This window comes from Marmota monax, unplaced genomic scaffold (genome assembly GCF_021218885.2).
Source record: "Marmota monax isolate L192 unplaced genomic scaffold, Marmota_monax_Labrador192_F-V1.1 WCK01_AAM20220418_F8-fsc00086, whole genome shotgun sequence".
Lineage (NCBI taxonomy): Eukaryota > Metazoa > Chordata > Mammalia > Rodentia > Sciuridae > Marmota > Marmota monax.
The window spans coordinates 1,588,193-1,612,415 of record NW_026693086.1 but is presented as its reverse complement, the minus strand read 5'-3'; the positions used below and the strand labels follow the sequence as shown (position 1 = coordinate 1,612,415).

The 24,223-nt window shown below is 46.1% G+C and overlaps 1 protein-coding gene across 3 annotated transcripts in view; it reads right to left on the bottom strand.

The window, feature by feature from the left end:
* The window catches only part of Prkcb (protein kinase C beta), a 303,273-nt gene that overhangs the window by 261,309 nt on the left and 17,741 nt on the right, over positions 1 to 24,223 (bottom strand). The window contains exon 1 of one of the 3 annotated variants that reach the window (XM_058582629.1): positions 7,649 to 7,676. The exons of the other annotated variants lie outside the window; for them this stretch is intronic. Coding sequence (XP_058438612.1) covers positions 7,649 to 7,661 — 13 coding nt within the window. The 5' untranslated portion in view covers positions 7,662 to 7,676. Of the gene's footprint in view, positions 1 to 7,648; positions 7,677 to 24,223 lie in introns of those variants that run through there. 3 annotated transcript variants of the gene reach the window in all.

Here is a 24,223-nt window from a genome sequence, read left to right as displayed (position 1 = left end):
CGGTGTCACTTATTAACAGGCATTTGTTTCAGTAAATGTCACAGGGAGATGTGGGATCCAGCCATTTCCCAATTTGCAGACACTTCCAAGATGTTGGTGATACAGCTCTGGGAGGGTGTGGGCAGGGGCCCTGTGGGGTTTTCTCACATTACACTAGAAAGGATTCTGACTGCACGAGAAGGTAGGTTGCGGGACCCCAGCCAAGTTCAACACTGACACATCCCCTTCTGGTCAGAGCCGCCGACAAACTTCTTGTGCTGTCTTTGGCAAAAGCTCCTCTCCCAGGTCAACGTGAAGGGCAGACATGTGGTGTCCTCCTTCACAAATGGCTTCATGAAGATGCTCAGCCACTAGGCCAGGCTTCAGGGCCTGGAAAACTGGGTGTTGGATCCCCAGAGCGGAAATCACCATAACTGAGCAATTCTTGTAATGAAAAACTCCTGGTTCTTTGTTGAACCAGGGATTGTTAAAAACAGTAATGATAATATATTATTATTATTAATCACCATCATCATCATCATCCCTGTCCACAAACCCTTATTATATCTCTTTCACATCTGCCCAACAAGGGAAATTGGGCAACATACTTTGGGAAATGCCAAAGACAGCCCTGACCCTTGTTTGTGCATTTTATTGTTTCCAAAAAAAAAAAAGTAAGATTTATTAATACATATTCAACCAGGAGAAAAATTGGAGAACACAGAACCCATGTAATACTACGAAGTAGGTTTTATTATTCTTTTCAATATCAATCTCATTTTAAAGTGAAGAACAGAGCCGATTAAAAACACAAGATTGCATACTTGGTGAACACCAAAGGTAGGATTCAAATCTAGGTAGGAAAACTCCAAACTCTTAACCATTACACTATGTGGAATGTGGATGGATGGATGAATAAATGGATGGATGGATGGATGAATGGACGGACGGACAGATGGATGGATAGGTGAATGGATGGATGGATGGATGGATGAATAGGTAGATGGATGGGTGAGTAGATGATAGAAGAATAGATGGATGAGTAGGTTGATGGGTGGATGGATGGATGGATGGATGGATGGATGAGTAGATGGATTAGTAGGTTGATGGGTAGATGGATGGTGGATGGATGGCCAGTCAAATACTAGCAGGTCTCATATTCATCCCACAAGTCTTTGTCATCCAGCTATGTCACCACTTCCATTATCAATGGAAAAGCAGTCATGGTTTCTAGGCACAAGGCCAGAGACCTGTATTAGGTGTGCTGTGTACCTGCCAGTAAGACGGTCTAATAACCTGAAGCCTGTACCCCAGTCCCCACCCAGAAGTCCCTTTCTGGCAGGCAGGGAAGAAGGAAATCCTTACAGATGAACAGCCAAAGCCAGGCCAATTCAGGGATGGCCCAGACAGGTCATGGTTAAGAAAAAGCAGACGTGACTAGGGTAGTGGAGGGAGGAGGGCCAGCCGGTGGTCACGGCAAAACCAACAGCACCTGAGTCAGAAGCAGTGGGTTCTGAGGATTTCTCCTTCCCTGTCTCCAGCACACACTGAAAATGGGAAATGGTTACCACACATCACTTGGCTTGCTAACGGCAGTCAGCATCCTGGATAAAAAGAACCCAGAGGGGACTGGGCTGGGGCTCAGTGGTAGCGCACCTGCCCGGCATGTGTGAGGCCCTGGGTTTGATTCTCAGCACCCCATACAAATAAATAAAGTAAAGGTCTATCAACAAGTAAAAGAAAGGGAGAGAGAGAAAAAAGAACACAGGAAGACAGCAAGAAAGATGGCCCTGAACATCCATCCCCAGCACAGCCTGCTCCTGTGGCCTCTCCTGCTACAATGAGAGCCCCCTGTGTCCCTGGAGAGGACTTGTCTTCCATCCCAGGAGGACACCAGGCTCACTCAGAGAGCTAGCATGGCTCCTCCTCCAGCCAAGCCAAGCTGGGCCTGTCAATGCTCAGTCCAAGTGTCTCCACAACCTCAAAAGTCCCTTGCACCCAGGATCTGTCCCAGGAGGCAGACTGAATCTAGAGACAGCATTGATTATGGGCAAGGACCAGCAGCCCGCTGAGGAAGAAGGACTTGCCTGAATTCTTTTGCTAGCGAAGTTTCACCATCACCAGGCTGAGGAAATGAGAAAGGGTAGGGGGTCCTGGCACCCCCAGCTAGAGAATCACTGGAGACCCTTATTTGGTAGCTGCACAGAAATCCTGGACAGTGCCCTGGGATTTGGTGATTACTTCCACGGTCAGCTTTGGAAAGGGAATAGGGTAGAAGGATGATGTCCATGTGTCCAGTAACCCCAGGCTGAAAACACAACTTCCTTTCCTCCAGTTCAAGTCGTCCGGTGGAGAACGGAGTCAGTCTGCAGTTAGGGGTGTGGGAAAGAGGGGCGTGCACCAGAGAAGAGTGCCTGTGGGGTGCTAGAGCCTTTCCTGACTACAGTGACCATTCTCCGAATCCCCCCTTCCCTGAGTCCTGATTCAATTCCTTCCTGCCACTGATCACAAACTGGACTCCTCGGCTCTTTCCAAATGCTCACTGGGGTGTCGTCCATCTTTCTGCAGGAATATTGGCTCCATGAGGGTAGGGAGCTGTCTGAGCCATTCCAGACCCACAGAGTAGTCTGGTGACGGGGACACAGAGGGGGAGGATAGGATGTGAGTCACAAAGGATATTAGCCTTGGCCATGGTGGGTGGACATGGTACCCTGAGCACAGCATGAGTGTCAGAGCCAAGTTAGAGTTCAAATACCAATTCTATAACCTTGAAGTTAACTGTGCTCAAAAAAAAAAAAAATACAACAAAGGAGGTAAGTAAGACTCTGATAGAGAAAAAAGTCAGCAACACACAAATGTAAGTAACTTACACTCTCTGAACCTATTTCCTCCTCTATAACCGTACTTGCTACCAATATGGTAGCCAATCGCTGCATGTGGCTGTTGAATATTTGAAACACGGTCAGTTTGAATGAAGACATGCAATCAACATAAAAGACACACCGACTTTTGAAGACTCCATATAGGAAAACAGTAAGACAACTCGTTAACAATTTTATGCTGATTACATGTTGACTGGGTAACATTGGGAATACATTGAGTTAAAGAAAACATATTATCAAAATTAATTTCCCTTGGTTTTTTTTTTTTGTTTTTTTTTTTACTTATTTTAAACGTGATTACTTAGAAAAGGTTCAATGGCACACACACACACACACGGCTCAGTTACAGCTCACACTATAATTCTATCAGGTGACACTGATCTACAAAATATTGGTACAGGGTTGATACGGAGTTCAAGGATGTTACAGGTGAAGCATGCCAGGCATCCAGGTGTGCGTTCATTTCCTTCCCTCAACTTAATCCTGTCTACCAGCAGGTCCCTTCAACTCCCAAACCTTCCCACGTCTCTCCATCTGCACTGCCGCCACTAGAGAGACGCCATCCCCTCTCGTCTAAATGACTGCGACGATCTTCTGACTCATCTTCCTCCCTCCACTCACCAGCCAATGGAAGAGGTTTCAAATACCAATCTAATCCTTTCCATCTTCCCTAGAACGGTCCCAGTGCCTGTCACTGCCGTTAGCACAAAAGCTCCCGCTGGCCCATGCTGCCAGGCCTTCACACCAATGGGCCCCTGCCCGCCTCCCACCCCCACCCCACACCCACTCTACCCCAGCCACGCTGGTCACGTCAAGCCAATGTCCTCCCCAGGAACGCTGTCTCTCACCTCCATGGCCCAGAATGATATTTCCCCAAATTTTGGCACGTCTGGCTCTTTCTCATCTTGTAGTTGTCGGATCCCATGACACACTGTGAGGAAATCCTTCCCCATCTAAAGTCCCCATCGTCCACACCACCCCTTTACTGCGTTCTCGTTCAGTTTCTTCATGCCACGGATCACAAATTGGACTCCTCCTGTTCTTTCCATTTGTTTACTGGTGGGTCATCTGTCTTCTTGCAGGAATGGAGGCTCCCCGAGGGCAGGGAGTTGTCCCCCACAGCACAGTCTGGTGACCGGGACGTGGCTGGTACCCGACAAATGCCAACTTAACACGTGGAAGTGTTAGATGCAACTATGGAAGAATTAGAGGCCAGGTCTACAGAAAAATCTTCCCAATCTTACTTCTGGATATGTCTCCAACAGAAGGGAAAGCGGGAAAGAGTTGTATGCACATTCATGTCCACAGCGGCACACTGCCAAGAAGAGGAAGCAGCCCCAGGGCCCCTCCACAGAGGAACAGATAGGCAATACGTACAGCGGATATCATTCAGCCTTAAAAAGGAAGGAGGTTCTAGTACGTGCTAAAACATAGAGGAACCCTGTGGATGTTATGCTAAATGAAATAAGCCAGTTACAAATACCATGATTGCACTTATAGAAGACACCTAAAGTAGTCAAACTTATAGAAACAGAAAGTGGAACAGTGGGTACCAGAGGCTGGGGGGAGGGGAAATGGGGAACTAAGGCCAAAGGGTATTTTCCTCAGTTTTATAAGATGAGAATGTTCTCGAGATCTGTCTCACACAATGTGAAGACACTTTAAACAACTGTACTGTACACTTAAAAATGGTTAGGCAAGGGCTGGGGTCGTGGCTCAGTGGTAGAGCACTCGCCTAGCACAGGTGAGGCACTGGGTTCCATCCTCAACACCATATAAAGATAAATAAATAAAGATATCGTGTCCATCTGCAACTAAAAAATATTTTTTTAAAAAAATGGTTAGGCTAGCAAATCTCATGTCATGTCTTTTTATCATAATTTTAAAATTTTTATTTTTTTTAAATAAGGTCTCCACCTATCCCCCAAAATAGAGGAGGATACTATTCAGAAACAACTGGAATTGAGAAAAGCCAGGGAAAAGAGAGTTGATGTAGACCCCAATCAATGGCACTGTCCTCTCTTCAACCTTCAGACACAAAGACCCATGCACCTGGGACCCCTTGAGTATCACAGAGTAATCAGGAGGAGAGGATTATATTCCCTGTTGAATCACTGCTAAAAAAAATTCTAGAAATCTGCTGTGAAGACATAATTAGGGATGTAGGCCTGGATGCTTATCAGCACATTAGTCAGCTTTGTGTCACTATAGCAAAATGTCTGAGATCATTAACTGATAAAGATAAAAGGTTTATTTTGGCTCACAGTTTTGGAGACTCCAGTCCATGATCAATTGGCCCTGTGGCTCTGGACCTACCATAAGGAAGTGAGCACATCACAGTGGGAGTGCATGGCAGAGTAAAATCACTTACCTCATGGCCAGAGAGCAAAACCAGAGTGGAGGGGTCCAGGATCTCACGATCACCTTCAAGGTCACATTCCCAATGATCTAAAGACCTCCCACTAGGCCCTGCCTCTTACATGTCCCCATTCTACAAAGTCCCAGTAGTTCCATACTGGGGACCAAGCCTTCAGCACACAGGCTTTTTGAAGACATCCAAGATCCAAAGCGTAGCAGTCAGAATGTTGCTTAAAATAGTAAGAAATGGAAAATGCCACAAAGAATCTATCAGGTCTAGACTGTTCAAAGCATGCAATGGAGACAAGAGAGTCATCTGGAAAAAGCAATGAGGAAATGTGAATTGAAACACAGGTAGCATCCTGCGTCGCTGTGACCCCATTTGCATGTGTGTGAGAGACAGAAAAAAAGGATAATACCAAGGTATTAACATTTCTGCATGAAGAGTTATTTGCTTTCTCTGAATTTCCTAATGTTCTACAACAAATACGTATTGCTATTGCCGTGAGGAAAAAAAATATTTTAAAGAAGAAAATACGGCAGGAGAAAAAGAAAAAAAAAACATTTATAAGGAAACCCTCGGGGATCCCAGAGAAAATTCGAGTACCCTACTTCTTCAACTACAAGTAAAAATTACTGCACAGAAAGAATCCCCAGTCAGGAACAGAAAATACAAAACTTGAGTTATGTAACTCGGAGAGACCTGCAGAGGCTGCCAGACACCCACAGAGACCCAAACAGACCTTTTGGAACTCAAATCAGGGCAGAGAAAACACACACAAAAAAAGTAATAGGACCCATCCAGGGGGGTAAAGATTAAGCGTACAGAAACACAGAGGCAAAAGAGGAGGAGGAGGAGGCAGGGAGCCATGTTCACGCCTCTCTCAGGTACCAGAGCAGCCTCATGGCAGGGGACGGGGGGAGTTCTCAAAGCTCGTTCCCCACACCCCTCCCAGGGAGCCCCTATAATTAAGCTAATACTAGGAGGCACGAGCTCTTCTATTTAGCTGTCATGTGCATGAGCACCAGAGGTGAGTCAGGCAGCTCCCCTGCAGAATGGAAAGGGCCCAGAAGCCTGTCAGCTGACCTAGCTTCTACGGTGGTGCCTCAACTGGGGTGGGGAGGCACATAACCCTGTACCAGGTGACTCCCGGAGAGTCCCATCAAGACTAGGGACAAATGACAATACGAGGAAACACTTTCAGAATGTCACTCAGGCCCTGTTGCAAATGCTGTAGAGTAATCCCTGTTGATCCACAGGGACCCATGCCTGGAACTGCAGATAGCACCAAACCCTCCATTCGAGCAGACACTGAGCCAGGTGACCTGGTAACTGAGATGGCCAAGTGACTAACAGACAGGTAGCATATACAGGCTGGATATGCTAGAGAAGGGGGTGATTCATGCCCTCAGCAGGATGGAGCAGGGGCGCAGGAGACTGCCAGCGTGCTATTCAGAACAGCACACAATTTAAAACCCATGAATTATTTATTTCTAGAATTTTCCATTTAATATTTTCAGACCAGAGTTGACTGTGGATAACTGAAACCACAGAAAGTGAAAACAGGGCTAATGGGGGACTACTGTAGAGATCCCCACAATGACTTTACCTTCCCAATGACTCCATGAAATAAGCATTTATATTTATTTTTTTAATTAATTTAATTTAATTTTAGCAGCGCTGGTGACTGCACCCAGAGGCACTCTACCACTGAGCTACATCCCCAGTCCTTTTACTTTTTTTTTTTTCTTTTGAGACAGGGTCTCACTAAGTCACTCAGGCTGGACTTGAACTTGGAATCCTCCTGCCTCAGCCTCCCAGTTACTGGAATTACAGGTGGGTACCACCGTGTCTGGCTGAGAGATGTATTTTTATTATCCCCATTGTATAGACAAGAAAACTGAGATGCACAGAGGTTAGGTAACTTGCCCAAGGTCACACAGTTAATAAATGACAGGACCAGCATTCAAACTCAGGAAGTTGGGATTTCCCTTGGAAATCCCAAAGACCACGAGAGTTATTCCCCGACTACTCTGACATCTGTGTGCAGGAGATTTATCTCAATGAAAGTTGCATAGGAAGCCTCAGGGTCGAATATACTGTTGCCCCTCATCACAAGCTATGAAAATGACCCAAACTGATTCTGGTCAACCACTTTCCCACCCCGGTGAAGTACAACTGCAGCCCGTGGCCCTCGGTATTCTCACCTTCCTAAGTGCCCACGAAACATGAAACCCAGCGCTCAGCAGGGGCCACGCTGCACCCAACCACTGCACCACCCTGCCTCTCCCGAGCACAGACTCTGCAGCCAGAAAGACAAACGGAGAGCCCTGCCTCCCCAGAGGCCTGTCCTGCAGAAAACTGGTGAACCTCTCTCCATTCCCCTGACCCCTGACCCCTCTACAACAGGGGGATCACCAGCACTTACAATCCATCCTCATGACGCACAGACTCCACATTCACCGCCTTGCTAAAGCTTATTCACACCCCCGAATCGATACTCATGGTGCTTCCAGGGCCATTCAGAGACATCTGCAGAGTAGCAATTGGAGTCCCCGGACCCACATGCTCCCAGCTGACGCTCAACAGTGACGTTCTGCCTTCCTGTCTCGGTTCTGCAGCTATGAGCTTCCTTCAGGTACGGGCCGTAGTGCTGTGGGCTGGGAGCTGGGTGTTGGTGAATCAATAGTATATATTCACGTGTCTCTCGACAGAAACACACATGTAAAAATAAATAAATAAATGACATTGTGGATCTCCCCACCACCTGATGAAAACGTCGTGACCAGAGACTCACAGGAACCTAACTGGGCTTCTCCCCGGGAGCAGTGGTTCAGTATTTGTGGTGCACTAATTCAGGGTTTGCGATGACTTTACAGAACACATGTCCTGCAAATGACGAAAAGCGACTGTCCCTCCTCTGACTGTCGGTCTTCAACGAGCCGCGACATCACTGAGGCGCTTTGATGCTGCTTTGACTCATCAAAACTGCTACCGAGGCATTTTTTTTTTTTTTTCATTTCCATTTATGCAGACTCTTAGCTTGAAGACTCGGGTGAAATCAAAGAAAACCAGGGCCCCACACAGAACGACTAACTGTCCCTATTTTCTTGCCACATTTTTTTTTACTGGTGCATGATAGTTGCACATAATGGTGTTTTGAACACATTCACCTCCTTGCTAAAGCTTATTCACTTGAACTGAACAGGACAACTGGTGGCCCAGACAGATCGACAGAAAGTTTTGAGCCAGGCATAAATAAAATAGGAAAAAAAAAAGGGAATGTGGTTGGCGATGTGGCTCGGTAGTTAAGCACCCCTAGTTTCAATCCCTGGTACAAAAAAAAAAAAAAAAAAACCCAGCAAATTTCAAGCAGAGAAGTCCCTACCCCTCCCCCCTACCCCTATCACTCCCTCCCCCAATCCCTCCACCCTCATACTTCTTTCTTTCTACTGGGACTAGGATTGAACCAAGGGATACTTAACCACAGAGCTACACCCCCAATTCTTTTTATGTCTTAATTTTGAGACAGGGCTCCACTAAGTTGCTGAGGGCCTTGCTAAATTGCTGAGTTTGGCCTCAAAGTTGTGATCAGCCTCTTCTTCAGCCTCCCTAGTCTCTGGAATTACAGGTGTGTGCCACCTTATCTGGTGTTCATTTGTTTTGAGGAAAGGTCTCGTTTAGTTGCTTAGGGCCTCAATAAGATGCCGAGGCTGGCTTTGAACTCAAAATCCCTCTCAGTCTCCTGAGCCGGTGGGATTACAGGCTTGTGCCACCATGCCTGGATGAAATTTGCATCTTTTATTTTTTCTTTTTTTGGTACCAGGGATTGAACTCAGGGCGCTTGACCACCCAACCATGAGCCGCATCCCCAGCCCTATTTCGTATTTTATTTATAGACAGGGTCTCACTGAGTTCCTCTGGCACCTCCCTTTTGCTGAGGCTGGCTTTGAACACGCAATCCTCCTGCCTCAGCCTCCCGAGCTGCTGGGTTTACAGACATGTGCCACCTTGCCGGCCGAAATTTGCCCCTTAAACAGTGATTCACCCTATCAGTGTTGTCTTGAACGGATGGGTCATTACTTCCGGCTCCCTAGATTCCCAGAGCGTCTTTGATTCCAGAAGTTTCATCTTTTCCTTTACATCTGTGATTCTTCCCATATCCTTCTCATTTTAAGTCAATCAGAGTCCATTTATGTTACTTGCAAGCAAAAGATACTAAGAAAGGGATTTTCAAAGAAGGATTTTTTTTTTTCACCATGTGTCCTTGTCACTTTATGGCAATTCCAGTGCTAACCACTTTCCCCAACCAAACACTCTGCTGTCACTGGTAGTATTCTGAGAGGAGAGCCCTAGGCAACGACACCAGTGAAATACCCGGATGTCCTTAAATCAGCTCAGCTCTTTCTGCTCAAATGAATTTCATACCAAGGTTCCAAGAGATGTCACAAATGAGATCACCCATCCCCTGCCTAGGATCCCAGAATCCTGGAGAAAAACACGAAGGGGTTAGGAATGTCATCAAAAAGATCAGGAAACAACGGCAGACGAAAGAGCCAGCCGCCATACAGAGGGAGGCATGACCCTCTACCCTGTTTCCTTTTGTGTGTTTTGGTTTGGTTTGGGACAGTTGCTAATCGAGTGGGCAGGGGAAGTGTGATGTGGTCTATGCTCTGAACTGGAGCAAAACCTTCCTCAGTTGCTTGCGATCACCTTTTGGGAATTAGGGGAACTGTGCTGACTTCTCCGACAGCTGGGCAGATTCGTGAAGAGTTAAACTTCTACAGCCAAATGGGCCTGATGGATACAGTCGGCCTTTGCAGCACTTACAAGTAACACTGTGCACAGAACTGTTTCATCTCTGACTTTCCTATAAGTGAAGGGATAACATCTGTCTGGATCCCCATCATCTCTCACATGGATCTAGCCTGGGGCCTGGTCCACAGATGCAAATTCAGAAAACTATTGCAGGCAGGCAGGCAGGCACGGGTCAGTCAATGGTTTCCTGTCCACCCGGCGGGAGACCTCCACAATAGCTGTGGACATAAAGGCCTATGGGGGGGTGAGGGGGGTGCGGTATAAAATGAGGCAAATAGGACCCGAGAAGCCTACTTAGGTCCCAAAGGCTCAGCTGCTGCTCTGTTGGAACCTGGTGATACCCCTCAGGGGTACCAGTTATGACCATCTTTAAAAGGTACCTAGAAACAGATATTTCATTATGAAATTCTCCTATGTATCCATACAGACTTTTTTTAAAAAGTATTTTAACTATTTTCGGTCGAGAAAAGCATGTCTAGGGAGAGATCCAGTCTTTGGACACCTGTCATGAGCTCTGATTAGGAGAGGCCTTGGGTATCTGTCCTCAGTCCTGTCTCATCCAGTTTTGTTTTGTTTTTTTAATGCAGAAAAGATCAAATGAATCAAGTTCAAGAACAACACACAGCTGAGAAGGTGATTGGCCATGCTGGTGAAGACAGCAACAGGGTTTTAAATCCAGTGGATTTAACACAAGTAGGTGTAAGGGCTGGAAACCCCTCGTTCAAGTCCAGGAATTGCTGCTTGGATGAAGAAGTTTTCAGATGAAGTATTAGTGGAATCACTTAGGGATTTCATTAGGCAAAGAGCTCCGTGAGTCAGCAGTTAAAGAGGGCCTCCAAAAATTGATGATCTTAGATTAATGTTATCCACGTTGCTGATTATCAGTTTGGTGGCCCACATTTTATTTGACCTGCGAGTTGTTTCTTTTGGTTTAAGAAATAAATATATTACCAGTCCTCCAAAATGAGGAAATTTCCCATAAATCTCCTAATGGCCTATCTCTTCTGGGAGAGAAAAAATAAATGACATCACTGGGCCCAAATTTCCACACTGGTGAAAACACCTTGAGCTGAGTAGTGGTCACCCCCTTTGGACGGGGTACACCCCCCTGTACTTCACCACACTCCCCAGTACTCCCTGCCGAGTTCTCATCTTTAAGACTGTCAGTGGCTGATTCATACCACACATGTACTGTTCGTTTTTCCTGTGATACTCAAGAGAAAGCAAACCTTCTTTTGTGCCCATGTCTTTATGAAAAGAGTAAAAATAAAGGTTCTGCTAAATGTGTGCATTCTTCCCCCCAAAAGATGTATATTTCTTTGTAGAGGTGAAGAAGAGTCTTAAGGTTTCATATACAGGTGTTTCTTCTATTTAACACAGTTGCCTGGCTCTTCTGGGAATTTGAATTTATAATCAGTCCCCCTTCAATCTAGAACATGGGACATGATGGTTCACCCCTGTTTCACAATAACCAGACTCCAGCTGAATTATTCCAGGGGATTTCAGAATCCATTATGTATATGGTACATGGACAAAGAGGAAAATTGAGAATGGGTTAAAGAACTTCTTGTTCCTCCGTGCAGTGGAATTCGATGCTGCCACTTCTTTTAAAATGTCTCCATGTTCTAACATGGAAATATCCACCTTAACTGGTGGAATCCGAAAGTGGCAGAAGTGCATGTTTAGCCTAATACTATTTTAATAAACACACGAGTCTGTGGGCGTGGGCTTGCCATTTGTTATAAGCACAGAAGAGCAGTCTTCCCTTCCAACTTTCAAATTCCAGGGTTCCAGGGAGTTTCCACATTCACAACAGCCAAATATAAGATCAAGAAATGGCCAAGTGATGGACAGAGGCAAGAGGCAAGAATCCAGAATAATTAGAGGTAAGAGTGCTAGAGGTGAGGGTTGTTTAAAAAAAATAATAATTTTGATGATACTCAGTGATTGGGGAGCCTTGAAAAGCAGCCAGAGGAAGAGGGGGATCTTGAAACAGACAGACTGATAGCAGCTGCCTCTAGTGGACATCTCTGGAGGCCTCTGCGCATCCCTGGAAGACTTCTCTGGACTGCCCCGGCCATCATCTACAAGAGTGGACCACAGCTATAGCACCTCTATGTCCACAGACCCTGGCCACAGCTGACCAGCCCAGAGTTGGCCTCTGACCTCCAGGAAAACCAATCAGATTGTCCCAGAAACTTGGAATTAGACCAAAGAGATGCTATCTGTCCTGGCTGGGCCAGAAAAAGCAGGGTTGACCCAGTGGAGACATGGGCCATGAAGACAGTAGAGAAAAGAGAATAAGACAAAGAAGAAGAAAAGAACCCGTGGCCCAGAGACAGAAGTCGCACAGCTGCCTGCGTTCGTGATGGTCTTCTATCCAGCCACTCACAAAGCCCAGTTGAATTTCCTGCCCTTTGTTCACACATAATGACCTCCAAAAATTATAATAATGATAACAACAGAAATAGCTCAGCCTAGGAGATGCTTCTCGTCTGTTAAGTGTTTTCTGTATAGGAAATCATCTAATTTTCCTGAAAACCCTACGAGGCAGCTAATATTTGTGTCTTCAGTCCTGAGAGTGAGAAAATGGAGATGCAGAGAGGTCGAGTGAGTTCCCCAAAGCTGCCCAGCTAGGATGTGGCAGAGACAGAATCCGAAGCCCCAACAGCTCGCCACCAGGGGCCTTCCGTGTGATTACTTCACCTCCTGGCTGAAGTGGGCCCAAGTGAATTTCCATCACTTGTGACTCCAAACGTCTTGCCTGAGACACGGAGAGGCCACATGGACTTGGGGGACAGCAGCCACCTGGAAGGGGGCGCTGCCAGTTCTTTCTGCTAAGTTGGCCGGCAAGAGACTATTTCCTGGAACGAGGGTGGCTGCTGTCACCTGGGCCTGCAGCCACCAGAGAAGCCACAGTGAAGCCACTCCAGCCTGGATTTAGCTTTCCTCCATCAACTGTGTTGAGCACCCACACGGTGCCAGTTACCATCCCAGGTGCTGGAGAAATATAGCAGGAGACATCCTGGAAGAGGATGTGAAGGGGGGGGGGGCATGGGGACAGGAACAAGCCTGAAGAGCTCAGGGACGGGACACCAGGCAGAGTGGCTTCAGTGATATTCATTCCCTTGTATATCTGCGATGCCACTGTGTGAGGCACACGGAGAGAAAGATGACCGTGACTCAGTCCCTTGCCTCATGCAACGCAAACAGCCAGCCCTTCCCTCCTGCCTGTGTCCCACCCCCCTGCAATGTGACTCTGCACCTCCTCTCCTTAAGAGGTACAGCCTATCGCCCACTTCTTGAATCTGAAATGACCATGACTTGTTTGAGGACAGCAGGCAGAACACGGCAGAAGAAACCGTGCACGGATTCAGACCTAACCCTCGCGGGGTTGTGCTCTGGGCTCAGAACCTCACCTACCACTGCAGGAACAAGCCCACGCAGTCTTCTAGGCAAAGACACAGGGCCCCGTCTCCCCGATGCTGTGGCCAACATAGAAACAAGCACTGGATGTGTGAGTGAGGCCATCCTAGGACAACCAGGGGACCCTGCTAGCTGACCACAGACAGATAGGCAAGCCCCGTCGAGATCAGAAGAACCACCCAGCTGACCTGTAAACCAGTGTGCAGGTTAGGGGTATTTGTTAGAAAGAAGTAGCTAATCTGTACACCAAAGGTAGACACTTAACAGAGAGAGTCCTGATCAACCCGCCCTGCAGGTAGGGCCTAACACAGCCCCAGGATGATGCCCGCAGGCAGCAACCATTCTGAGGAGCTACAAGGAAGTCCCAAGTGAACAGTTAGAAGGAACATCTGGTTAAGGTTGCTTCCCTGCAGTCAAACACAGCAGGCTTGAAATCCCAACACTCTCTCTTTTATCAGCTGGGAGAAGTGATCTAACCTCTCTGAACCTGTTTCCTTTTCGATGATGCTATGGTTTGGAGGTATGCATTCCCCTCAAATGCACATGTTATAACTTAACTCCAGAGGTTATGGTATTGGGGGAGGGTAGTTAGGAAGTGATGAAAGGATTAACGTCTTTATAAGAGGGCTTGAAGGCTGCTTCTCATGTTCTCCCTTGAATGTGCCTCTGCTTTCCTAAATAAATCTCTGTTATGCTCTGGGGGAAAAAAAGGGGGGGGGGGTTCTTGAGGGAGAGGGTTAGTCCTTTCCCCACCCCGTCTTTCCCCATTTCTTATTCCACCAGGTGAGGAACCCAGTACTCATCCCCTCCAGAAACACGAGGTCAGCGAGACATGACCTTGAACACAGACAGACAGCCCTCACCAGACATGCCAGTGCCTTGAACTTGAACTTCCAGCCTCCAGAACTGGGAGAAAGCCATTTATATTATTTGCAGATGACCAAGTGTCTTAGTCAGTTTTACATTGCTATGACCAAAATACCTGACAAGACCAACTTAGAGGAGGAAGAGTGTATTCAGCTCGCGTTTGAGTCCACAGTGGGCTCACGCTGCTGTTCTGGGTCCTGGGTGCAGCACAGCAACATGGTGGAAGGGCACACCAGAGGAGCTTTGCTGTCTTCACAGCCAAGAAGTAGAGAGCAAAAGGGGAAGAGCCACAAGGAAGATGCACCCTTCCAGGACACGCCCGCAGGGACCCGCCTCCCCCAGCCACGCCCCGCCTGCCTGCAGTTACCACTCAGTCAGTCCATTCCAATTAGGATGGACTGATTAGGTGGCCGCTCTCACAATCCAATCATTTCACCTCTGAATATTCTTGCATCAACCCAGGAGCTTGGAGGGAACACCTCATATCCAAACCGAATCAGCCAGTCTGTGGTATCTTGTTATAACAACCCAAAAGGATTAATGTACTTGATAATAGAGTAGATGAATAAAGTACATCCAACAATACTTGGCCCACAGGACAAGCTAATAGAAGTGTTTGTAATCTTTATATATGAACAAAAGAGAAACTCCCCACGTGGCGTTTGAAAGAATTTTAGGTAGAATATAGACATGGTGTTCCATCACATCAGGAGAAGACTGTTCCCTTGGTGATTTTATTCCAATCCTCCTGATTTATTAGAGAACAAAATCTTGGTTTGATGCTGATACGTTTTGAACATCATGTTTGCTAAACTCCCTGTTTCAAATTCAGATCCTGGTAGCCAGAAGTACCTATCTAAGATCTCCTAATGGAGTTTTAATCACATTCAATTTTATAGTTGCTAATTATTCACGGGGACATTGTTTTCCATTCATATCATTAAAAAATTTCCCTTAAAATAAACATGTTGGAATGAAAACGCTGAGACCATTTTTTTAACTTTTTTTTTTAAGAAAATGATAGGTGTAACCCACAGATACAGCACCTATCATGAAGGGCAGGTTATTAGAGAAGATTGGAATAAGGAAAAGTAGAAGAACAGGATTTAGAATTTCACCTGATTCAAATTCCAGCTCAGCCAAGTTACCATCTATGTCACTGTATTAGTCAGCCTTTGCTAAGTAAGGCCGTAATAACAAGCATCTCCCAATTTTTAGAGACTAATGATACTCAAAGTTCAGTTCTGGTTCGTGTCATTGCAGTTATCTGTGACCCTATGGCTCTGTTCCATGTGTCTTTTCCATCCCAGAATACAAGCTAAGGAAATCCCCTTTCTTCAGTCTTGTGACAAAGGGAAAAAGAACAATAGCCAAACCAAGTAACAGCCCTTCAAGCTTTTATGTAGACATAAAGCACATCATATCTGCTCACATTCTACCTGCCAATTCATACGCCATGCTCCATATGTGCAGGACAGAGAAGTATAACTGTCTTGCAAGTAGTTAAGATACAAAGCATGGTTAAGACACAGAGCAATGGTGGAGATGTATAATCCTCCCACTGTGACCTGGGGCACTTCATCTCACTTCTGTTTCTTTGTCTGTGAAATGAGTGTCCCTACCTCAGAGTCAAGGTCCATAAATGTGAGTTCCCTTCCCCTTTCTCATCTGCTGAAATTCATGTAGCAACTCAAACCAAATTCAGAAAGACCTTGAGAGACCAACTACGCTCAGAAGTTTGCTCCGTGCAGGGCGAGGTGACCCACACCTGTAATCCCTGTGGTTCAGGAGGCTGAGGCAGGAGGATCGTGAGTTCAAAGCCAGCCTCAGCAAAAGCGAGGTGCTAAGCAACTCAGTGAGACCCTGACTCTAATTAAATACAAAATAGGGCTGGGGATGGGGCTCAGAGGTCAAGTGTCCCTGAGTTCAATCCCTGTTACCCACCACCATACACACACACACAAAAAAGTTTGCTCCAAGTTCTAAACCCAGTCAAAACAAACCCAATTGGCCTTGATTCTTCATGTGAGAAGGGCATCGTCTCACTGGGAACAGTTCCCTGTGTGCCGTTTATGTCTCCCCTTGATGAAAACCCTAGTGGACAGGCACTTACCAGTTCTGGAACTAAAAAGAAACACTAGGGTTTAAATGGTTCTATTAACTGACATCACAGCATTAGTGTAGTGGTTGAGGACACCCAATTTAGAATTTAAATCACCGCTCTGCTGCTTCTGATAGGACCGTGAGCAAGTTAAATAAATGGGCCTCCAATTATTTCACCACAAATGGAGACAACAAACTATCTAATAGGTTACTATGAAAATTAAATGAGATAACTCATATGTAGAGCTCATCTATACCTATACCTTATCCTAACGCATTTTCAGTAAGTAGCAGCTCTTGTTAATCAGAATGTGGCCCAGAGAATAGAGGTTCAAATTAATAGAATTTCCAATTAATCTTTTGCATCCAGTATAAGGTAGCTCTTGCTTACTATGCCTGCCGTGTAAGTCTGAGGGTATTTTTATGTTTTGTTTTTGTTTTGTTTGTTTTTGGAGCAGGAGGGGTGCTGAACTCAGGGGCACTCGACCCCTGAGCCCCATCCCCAGCCCTATTTTGTGTTTTATTTAGAGACAGAGTCTCACTGAGCGGCTTAGCGCCTCGCTTTGGCTGAGGCTTCTTTCGAACTCGTGATCCTCCTGCCTCAGCCTCCCGAGCTGCTGGGATGACAGGTGTCAATCTGAGTTTTAACTGATGTGTCCTTTCATTGCTACAGGTCAGTGCTGTCTCCCTGGGAATTCCACAGAGGCAGCCTGACCTTGCCTCTATCTGTAAAGGATTTTCAATTCTTTTTTAAGGACCTAAAGCAATACGACGTGCAGAGGTCATTTCTGAAAGTCACAAATGCAAGTAGACCGTGGCGATGCTGGTCTCTCCGGTCTTCTGTTCACCTGGTATTTCAGCAAAAGGCTGTTGTCAGGGTCCAAGGAGCCCCTCAGGAAATGGATCCTGAGGACGGGTCTCCACCTACCCTTCTTTGGAGCTGTGGTGGGTGCTTCTAGCAATCAGGTTTGCTCCTGCTCCCAGATGGAGGACTTGTCACCAATTACTTAGAAAAGGGATGAATAATTAAACAGACTTCTCTCTGGAGACACCACGTGGCAGTCCCTGGCTCACAGTGAAAGGCGAGCAATCTCCCCGCGGCTCCCAGAAGTTTGGTCTATTTCTAAGTCAGCTCAGGACTTCAAAGGTTGCCCGAGGCAGCACGAGTTGGGATGCTCAGACTCTGAGCCTCAGTTTTCTCACCTTTAAAGTGGGAATCACAGATGGATACTCTGTAAGGTTTCAGGAGCTGAACCAAGAAAATAAGGGGGCGGGTGGATCCATCCAGGCATTAGGGGGATACGGGACTTGAGACTTGCAAATAAACGAGGACTAACACAGACAGAAATAGCCAGCAAAGGACTGGTGTCTAGGAGATCAAAGCCAAGATTCCTACCAATCAATATTAAAGTGTAAAAAAATAAGAAGCCTGGTGGGGAGAGGTTCATAGAAGAGTAAATGTTCAGTAAGTGTGTAAAAAGGGGCTCCGTCTCACTCATAATTAAGAAAAAGCTCATTACATGGCAGCATGCTCCCATGGGATGGGCAGAACTGTGAGAGGCTGCTGATCACATGATCAGGGAAAGATGCAGAGAAATGCAAAACGCACGCTGCTGGTGGGAGGAGACCCCGGTCCAGCCACTTTGAAGAACATTTGGTGATATCTATTAAAAGCTGAATCACTCTACGCCCTGGCCCAGACATTGTACTTGTGAGGAACTAGAGAAACACTTGCATATGTATGAGACATATGTGTGATTCCAAAAAGGAACCCAAGTGTTCTTCCACGGGGGAGTGACCGATATACACGGGAGAAAGTTCATACTATGGAATACTACGGAGCCCGACAGGAGACGCCCCATCTACAAACTGTGGAAGGGAGAGGGGACCCGGGTCACCGTGTCAGGACAGGCACGGAGGCCTTTCACCTGGACCCTCATCTGTAATTTATAAGACTGTACTTATGTGTTTCTTGGGAGTATCATTTTTTTTTTAATTCAGCAAGATGATGTCACGGTACGGTCCATGGTGGGTCACCCAATCTAGCTGACCCCCAGCCATCAACAGAAGATGTACTCAGGGGATAAATGTGGCCATCATGACTACCATGTGACTGAGGCGTCTCGCCCCCTGACACTCTCTCTCTTTGCTCTGAGAAACAGAAAACCACAGCGCACCTGGCTCTCTGCGGTTCTAATGGCCTAGAGAGCTTTAATCCCTTCCCAGGGGTGATCATTAACATTTTTTAATGCAGGAAATTTACAATCAATATAGCATTTGATGGCTGCTCTTCGCTCCTTCCCCTTGGGTGTGAAAAGAAGCGGAAAATACATTAGGGATGGAGGAAGAGTTAAAAAAAAAAAAAAAGAGAGAATTCCAACAGGAAGCCCTGGAAACTGGGGGCAATTTGGGCAGACAGAGGTTCTGAACTCAGAAAAGAGAAGGAGAGAAAGCAAACAATACAAGGTCTAAAGGCAAACTCTAGCAAGACATGCAAAGTCCTTCCAGTCTATGCGTAAGTCAGCCTTTCTAGAACCTTCACTCAGCTCCTTCCATCCTGAAGGGCAGAATCTGGGCCAGGTGTAAACTATCAGACCTTTAGTAATGAAGGGGACTGCCTGACCACCACAGAGACACCAGACGAAATTCAGCAACCAGTCCATCAAGAACCCATTCCAATCTGCCTGCTCTTTCTCATATCTCAGAGACCCTAGTCCTGAGAAATGTCTTATCCTCCGGGCATGGTGGTGCATACCTGTAATCCCAGTGTAATTCCAGATATTCAGGAGACCGAGGTTGGAGGATCACAAATTCGAGGCCAGCCTCCGATTAGCAAGAATCTGTCTCAGAACAAACTAAAAAAGGTTGGGAATGTAGCTTAGTGATAGAGCCCCCCTGGGTCCAATCCCTAGTATCATTTTAAAAAAAAATAGATTTCTGCTTTAATGAATCTATGTGTTTCTCCTTCCCAGTGCTAATCACAACCTACAAGGATGATGTTTTGTTGTATACGTGCTGATCGTCTGCTTTCAGCTCTAATATGTAAGGAGCTATATGAGGAGCGAGGACTTTATCTCACTCACTGCTATATCCACAGTATTCATTGAGCAGCAGGTGCTCAATAAGTATTCTTTGAGTCTGGAAAGCAGGGATACTTCTACCAAGAAGCCTGAAACAGAGCTAGTGATGGAGAGAGAGCTGGATGAACAGAGAGCGGTTAGGAAAAAGAACAAAAAATGGCTGTTTTGGAGGAGACCATTTCTGTTTGTAAAGGGAACAGATCCCAGGGATTCTCTGCTGTGTTTCCATGGGTTGCTTAAAACGGTTAGAACCTTTCATGTCAGTAGCCCTACAAATGAGAAAAGGAGACTCTTCTTACTAAGTTTCAAAGTTTGACCTCAGCTAAGATTTGACTCCAGACCCTGTTAACAGGCTGGTACAAAAATAAGAGCAACAACTTCCTCTTTTATTTAAAAAAAAAAAAACTCACTGAACTCTGAACTTCCTCTCTTTTAACCACAACTTACTACTGACTTTTACTTTGGTAAAAATGTTGCCAAACAAATAATCATCGGGCACCTTGCTGGTGCTGACTGATAATTTCAATCCAAAAACTCGGCCTGGAATACTGCCCACTGCTTGTGACCTCCAACAGAGGGACCACTCCTGGAGAAATGGATGGGAAGGGAACGGAAGGACTCAAGGCTGACACTCGGCTTGGCTTTGCCACTGCTAGGGTTCCACTCACAAAGCAGACGCTTCCCATGCAAAAATGAAACCGAGCCCAAGTAGGAGGCTATTCTAAGGCACAAATCCACAGCCAGGTGCCCCGCAGGAAGCTGGGACCCTGGTTGTAACAGCCTGACTTTGGTCCCAGGCGCTGTCACTTACTAGGTCTGTGACCTTGGAGAAATGACTTCACTCTCTCTGGGCATCTATCTGCCCGTGTATTAGAAAGAAGGTTTGTTTTTGCTATGGGTGAGCAATTCCCAACTGGACCCAATCTTCCTTTTGCAGATAACAAATATAAACTCTCGACCAAAAAAAAAGGAAAACAAAAACAAAAAGTCTAGACTCTGAGGAGAGAACAAAATAAAGATTCTGGAGGGAAGTAGAAACTTGGAAGAAGGTGCTGACCACTTCCCAGTCTTGACACTGAGGGCAGGCTGCAGTGAGAACTAACTGTAGCTAAAACTTCAGTGTAAAAACCCCAAGTCTTCCTGGCATGCAGAACCAGAGGACAGATTTCAGGTCATGCATAGCTGCTGGAAAGTAAGGAGAGAATTTAAAAATAAAGTCAAAAGAAGGAAGCCCCAAATTCTGTGTATCAACACCATCCAAGTGTCTAGCTGACCCTTGGACCGTGCAGGCATATGGCAGCTTCAAAGAAGACTCACGGATAAAATGAAAAACAGAAGTGACATCTGAGTTGATGTCACTAATCGACTGTCCAACCAAGTCAATGGCCTCCCAAATGAAAAATAACAACACTATTCAGAGAAATACAACAGAATCCAGAGTCTCTACAACTTAACATTGATAATGTCTAGGGTATAATCCGAAATGACTTGAAATGGAAAACCAAGATGAAATGACCCAATCTCAAGGGGAAACTACGCCATCAAGGAGAGAAAAGGGGAGGGTAAAAAAACATCATTCTTACTATCTCGGGGCAATCATCTGAAATTATGTGAGATACAATGCACTCAACAACAGTGGACAGAAAACACGTCTTGAAATGGTCGAAGCCGTAAGAGAATGAAGTACCCAACTAAACAAGATCTCAAGACACAGGGCTCTATCTAGGTTAGCTAATTCAGTGTGGCTTAATGACATCTTTCCACACTGCTATTCACAGCATGCCAGCCTTGTCCCTCATGCACAAAAGAGAGGTGCACAGTTGCAGGCATGACATGAGGCACTTATGACACAAATCCTTTGTCCTGTGTCCCCATCCTTTCTGCTTTGTACACTGTCCTATGAGGATGTGATTCTTGGAGATATTGCAGCCTTCTTGGGACCAAGAGGGGAGATACTGATGACATTTTTGCAGATGGCAGAGCAAGTAATTGAGAGGAGTCCGAGTCTTTGATGATGCTATTAAGCCTGTCATTAAACCAACCCTGGATCCACCACCCACCTCCAGACATCTTGTTACGTGTTCCATACTAACAACCCAAGCACCCTACCCAAAACAACCACCAGAACTGGAGCACTTGTAACATTTTCTATAAATAGAACACAAGCATGAAAATTTAAATTATTAAATTCTAGCAGGGATACAGCTCTGAGCTCCACCTCACTCTTTCTGTTTAAAAGGGAGATTTGTGCCGGACATGGTGGCACGTGGCTCTGATCCCCCCGTCTTGGGAGACTAAGGTAGGAGGCTCACAAGTTTGAGGCCAGCCTGGAACCTAGCGAGACCCTGTCTCAAAATTTAATTTTTTTTTTTAAGGTCTGGAGATGTGGCTCAGTGGTAAAGGATCACTGGGTTCAATCCCCAGTATCAAAAATAATTTTTTAAATAAAAGCAAATAAATAAATGGGAAATATGCATGTATTAGAGAAGTATTTAAGCCATTACAGCACCCAACTGAGACACTCTCCTTTAACAACTAGAGGAATTAAAAAAGGAATTTTTGAAATAACTCTGTAATTCCATTTTGCTTAATATCACACACCATGGAAATTTGTGAGTATCTCCAGTAATATGTTTTAAATATTTTTTAAAAAATATCTCCCTGTATTAATAATTCCCAATTCTTAACTCCCATCCCTGACTTCTCATTATTCCCAATAATGGACACCTATACCTGAGGACACTACAGGTATCTCAAACCCAACAGATCAATGCAGACACCGCTGTCTTCTCCCCTGAGCCTCCTCCTCCCCTTGTACTTTTTGCTGAAATCTATGATCCCTATTTGTCAAGTTCCCAAATCTGAACTCCCTCAATAGCTGACAATATTCATACCACTTGTTTTCCTGCTATAACCAGCCACAAACCTGGCACAAACACTATCAGATTTGACCCTGACAACTCTTAAGTCTTCCGGTTACCATTCATCCTTTTTTAAAGAATGGGGAAGCTGGGGACATGAAATTTGCCTAGGGTCACGGATTTGAATACAGATCTAATTTCTCTTTTTTCCTTCTTCACAAAGATCATAGAGACCATCACTCAAGAATTTCTCCACGGGCCTTTAAACGTCTTTTATACCCTGCACATTTTCTCTTTGCTTCTGTTTCCCCGTGTGCTCTCTCCTCCCACCTCCCCCAAAGCCACCCTCCCCAGGTCCCCAAGCCCGTCCTCTCTCCCTTCAACACCCAAAGCTGTCAGTCCTATCTCCTTGAGAAGAGTCAGGCTCATTTTGAATCCTAGAGGTCTTCCTGTCCTGTTTTCATAAATCCCCTGCCTTCTCTCTACCCCCTCCAAATCTCTTCTCTAAGCGAAGCCACCCGGGGACCTTCAACTACTTCCTCTTACCAGCGTGTCCTCTCCCCTGCTTCTCCTCCAGCCTAGCCAACATTCTTCCTCTCTTTCACTTCTTCCTCTTCCTCAAAACTCAACTGAGAACTTGGGGTCCTCCGTGCAGTCTCCCCAGGACCCTCCCCAACCCCACTGTGACAGCACAAATCACACTGTATTATAAATATTTGGTTTATGGATCTGCTCTACCTGCTGGGGGGCCACAAGGGCAGAAGCACCTTTATTTTCCTATAACCCCCTGTACATCATGGAGTGGCTGAAGATGGCCAACCAGTCTGCCCTATACGATGAGTCCCTTCTGAGTGGAGTTTGGAAGCACTACACAGGGATCTCAGACTTGGCATGGCCTTTCCCACTCCATGATGTACCAGGGCCTGGGCCAAAGCCTGCTCAGGGCCACTGGCAGAGTCCGTCGAACTTTCGAGATTCAGAAGCAGACGACTACAGAGGATCCCTGACCTAGGATGGCTTGTTCAACTTCTGATTTTTTCCACTTTATGAGAGCGTAAAAGTGATACTCGTTCAGCGGGAACAGGGCCTCCAGATTTGCATTGTGATCTTTTCCCACGCCGGTGATGTGCGGTGTGACACTCCCCTGAGAAGCTGGACTGCCCCAGCAAATCACACTCCTGGTCCTCCCCACTATCACAACAGCTGTGCTGCTCAGCAACGAGGCTGGGTAGGTTCAGGCTAATCGTGCATTTTTGACTTAGGACATTTTCAACCTTGCAGTGGTTTTATCCAGGATATAATCTTAGCACATGCAGAAAGCATCTGTACTTTTTGGCTATGAGACCAAAGGTAGGTCACTTAATGTCTCTTCCTGGGGTTCATAATGAGACCTCCTAGGGGGCTGTGGACATTCAGGGAGATCACGTATGTGAAGCATTCAGTGCGGGGCCTCAAATAATTAGAAACAGTTCTTCAGGGAGTCTTCACCATTCCGTGGAAGCTCCTGCTAGATGCGGTCCCTCCTTCCTCCCAAATGACTCAAGGACGTTCACAGCCCTCAGCCAGCCCTCCCAGCCCAGCAACTCGGGCATGAAGAAGTCAGGGGACTGTGGTCACATTACCATTGAAAGACCCAAAACCAGGAGCTACTTTCTGAATTCCTTGTTCAGGACTGTGGTTATAAATCGCCAGATGTGTTAATCCCTCACTGGAAAAAAGAAACAACACTTAATGGAAACGTTTCTCCCACTAGAGACTTTCCACTTCCTCTCCGATGTTGGCAACTGCACCCAACGGTGTGGCAAGCACCCCTTCCTGGCCCGCGAGGTGGACCAGGGAGCCTGCCGA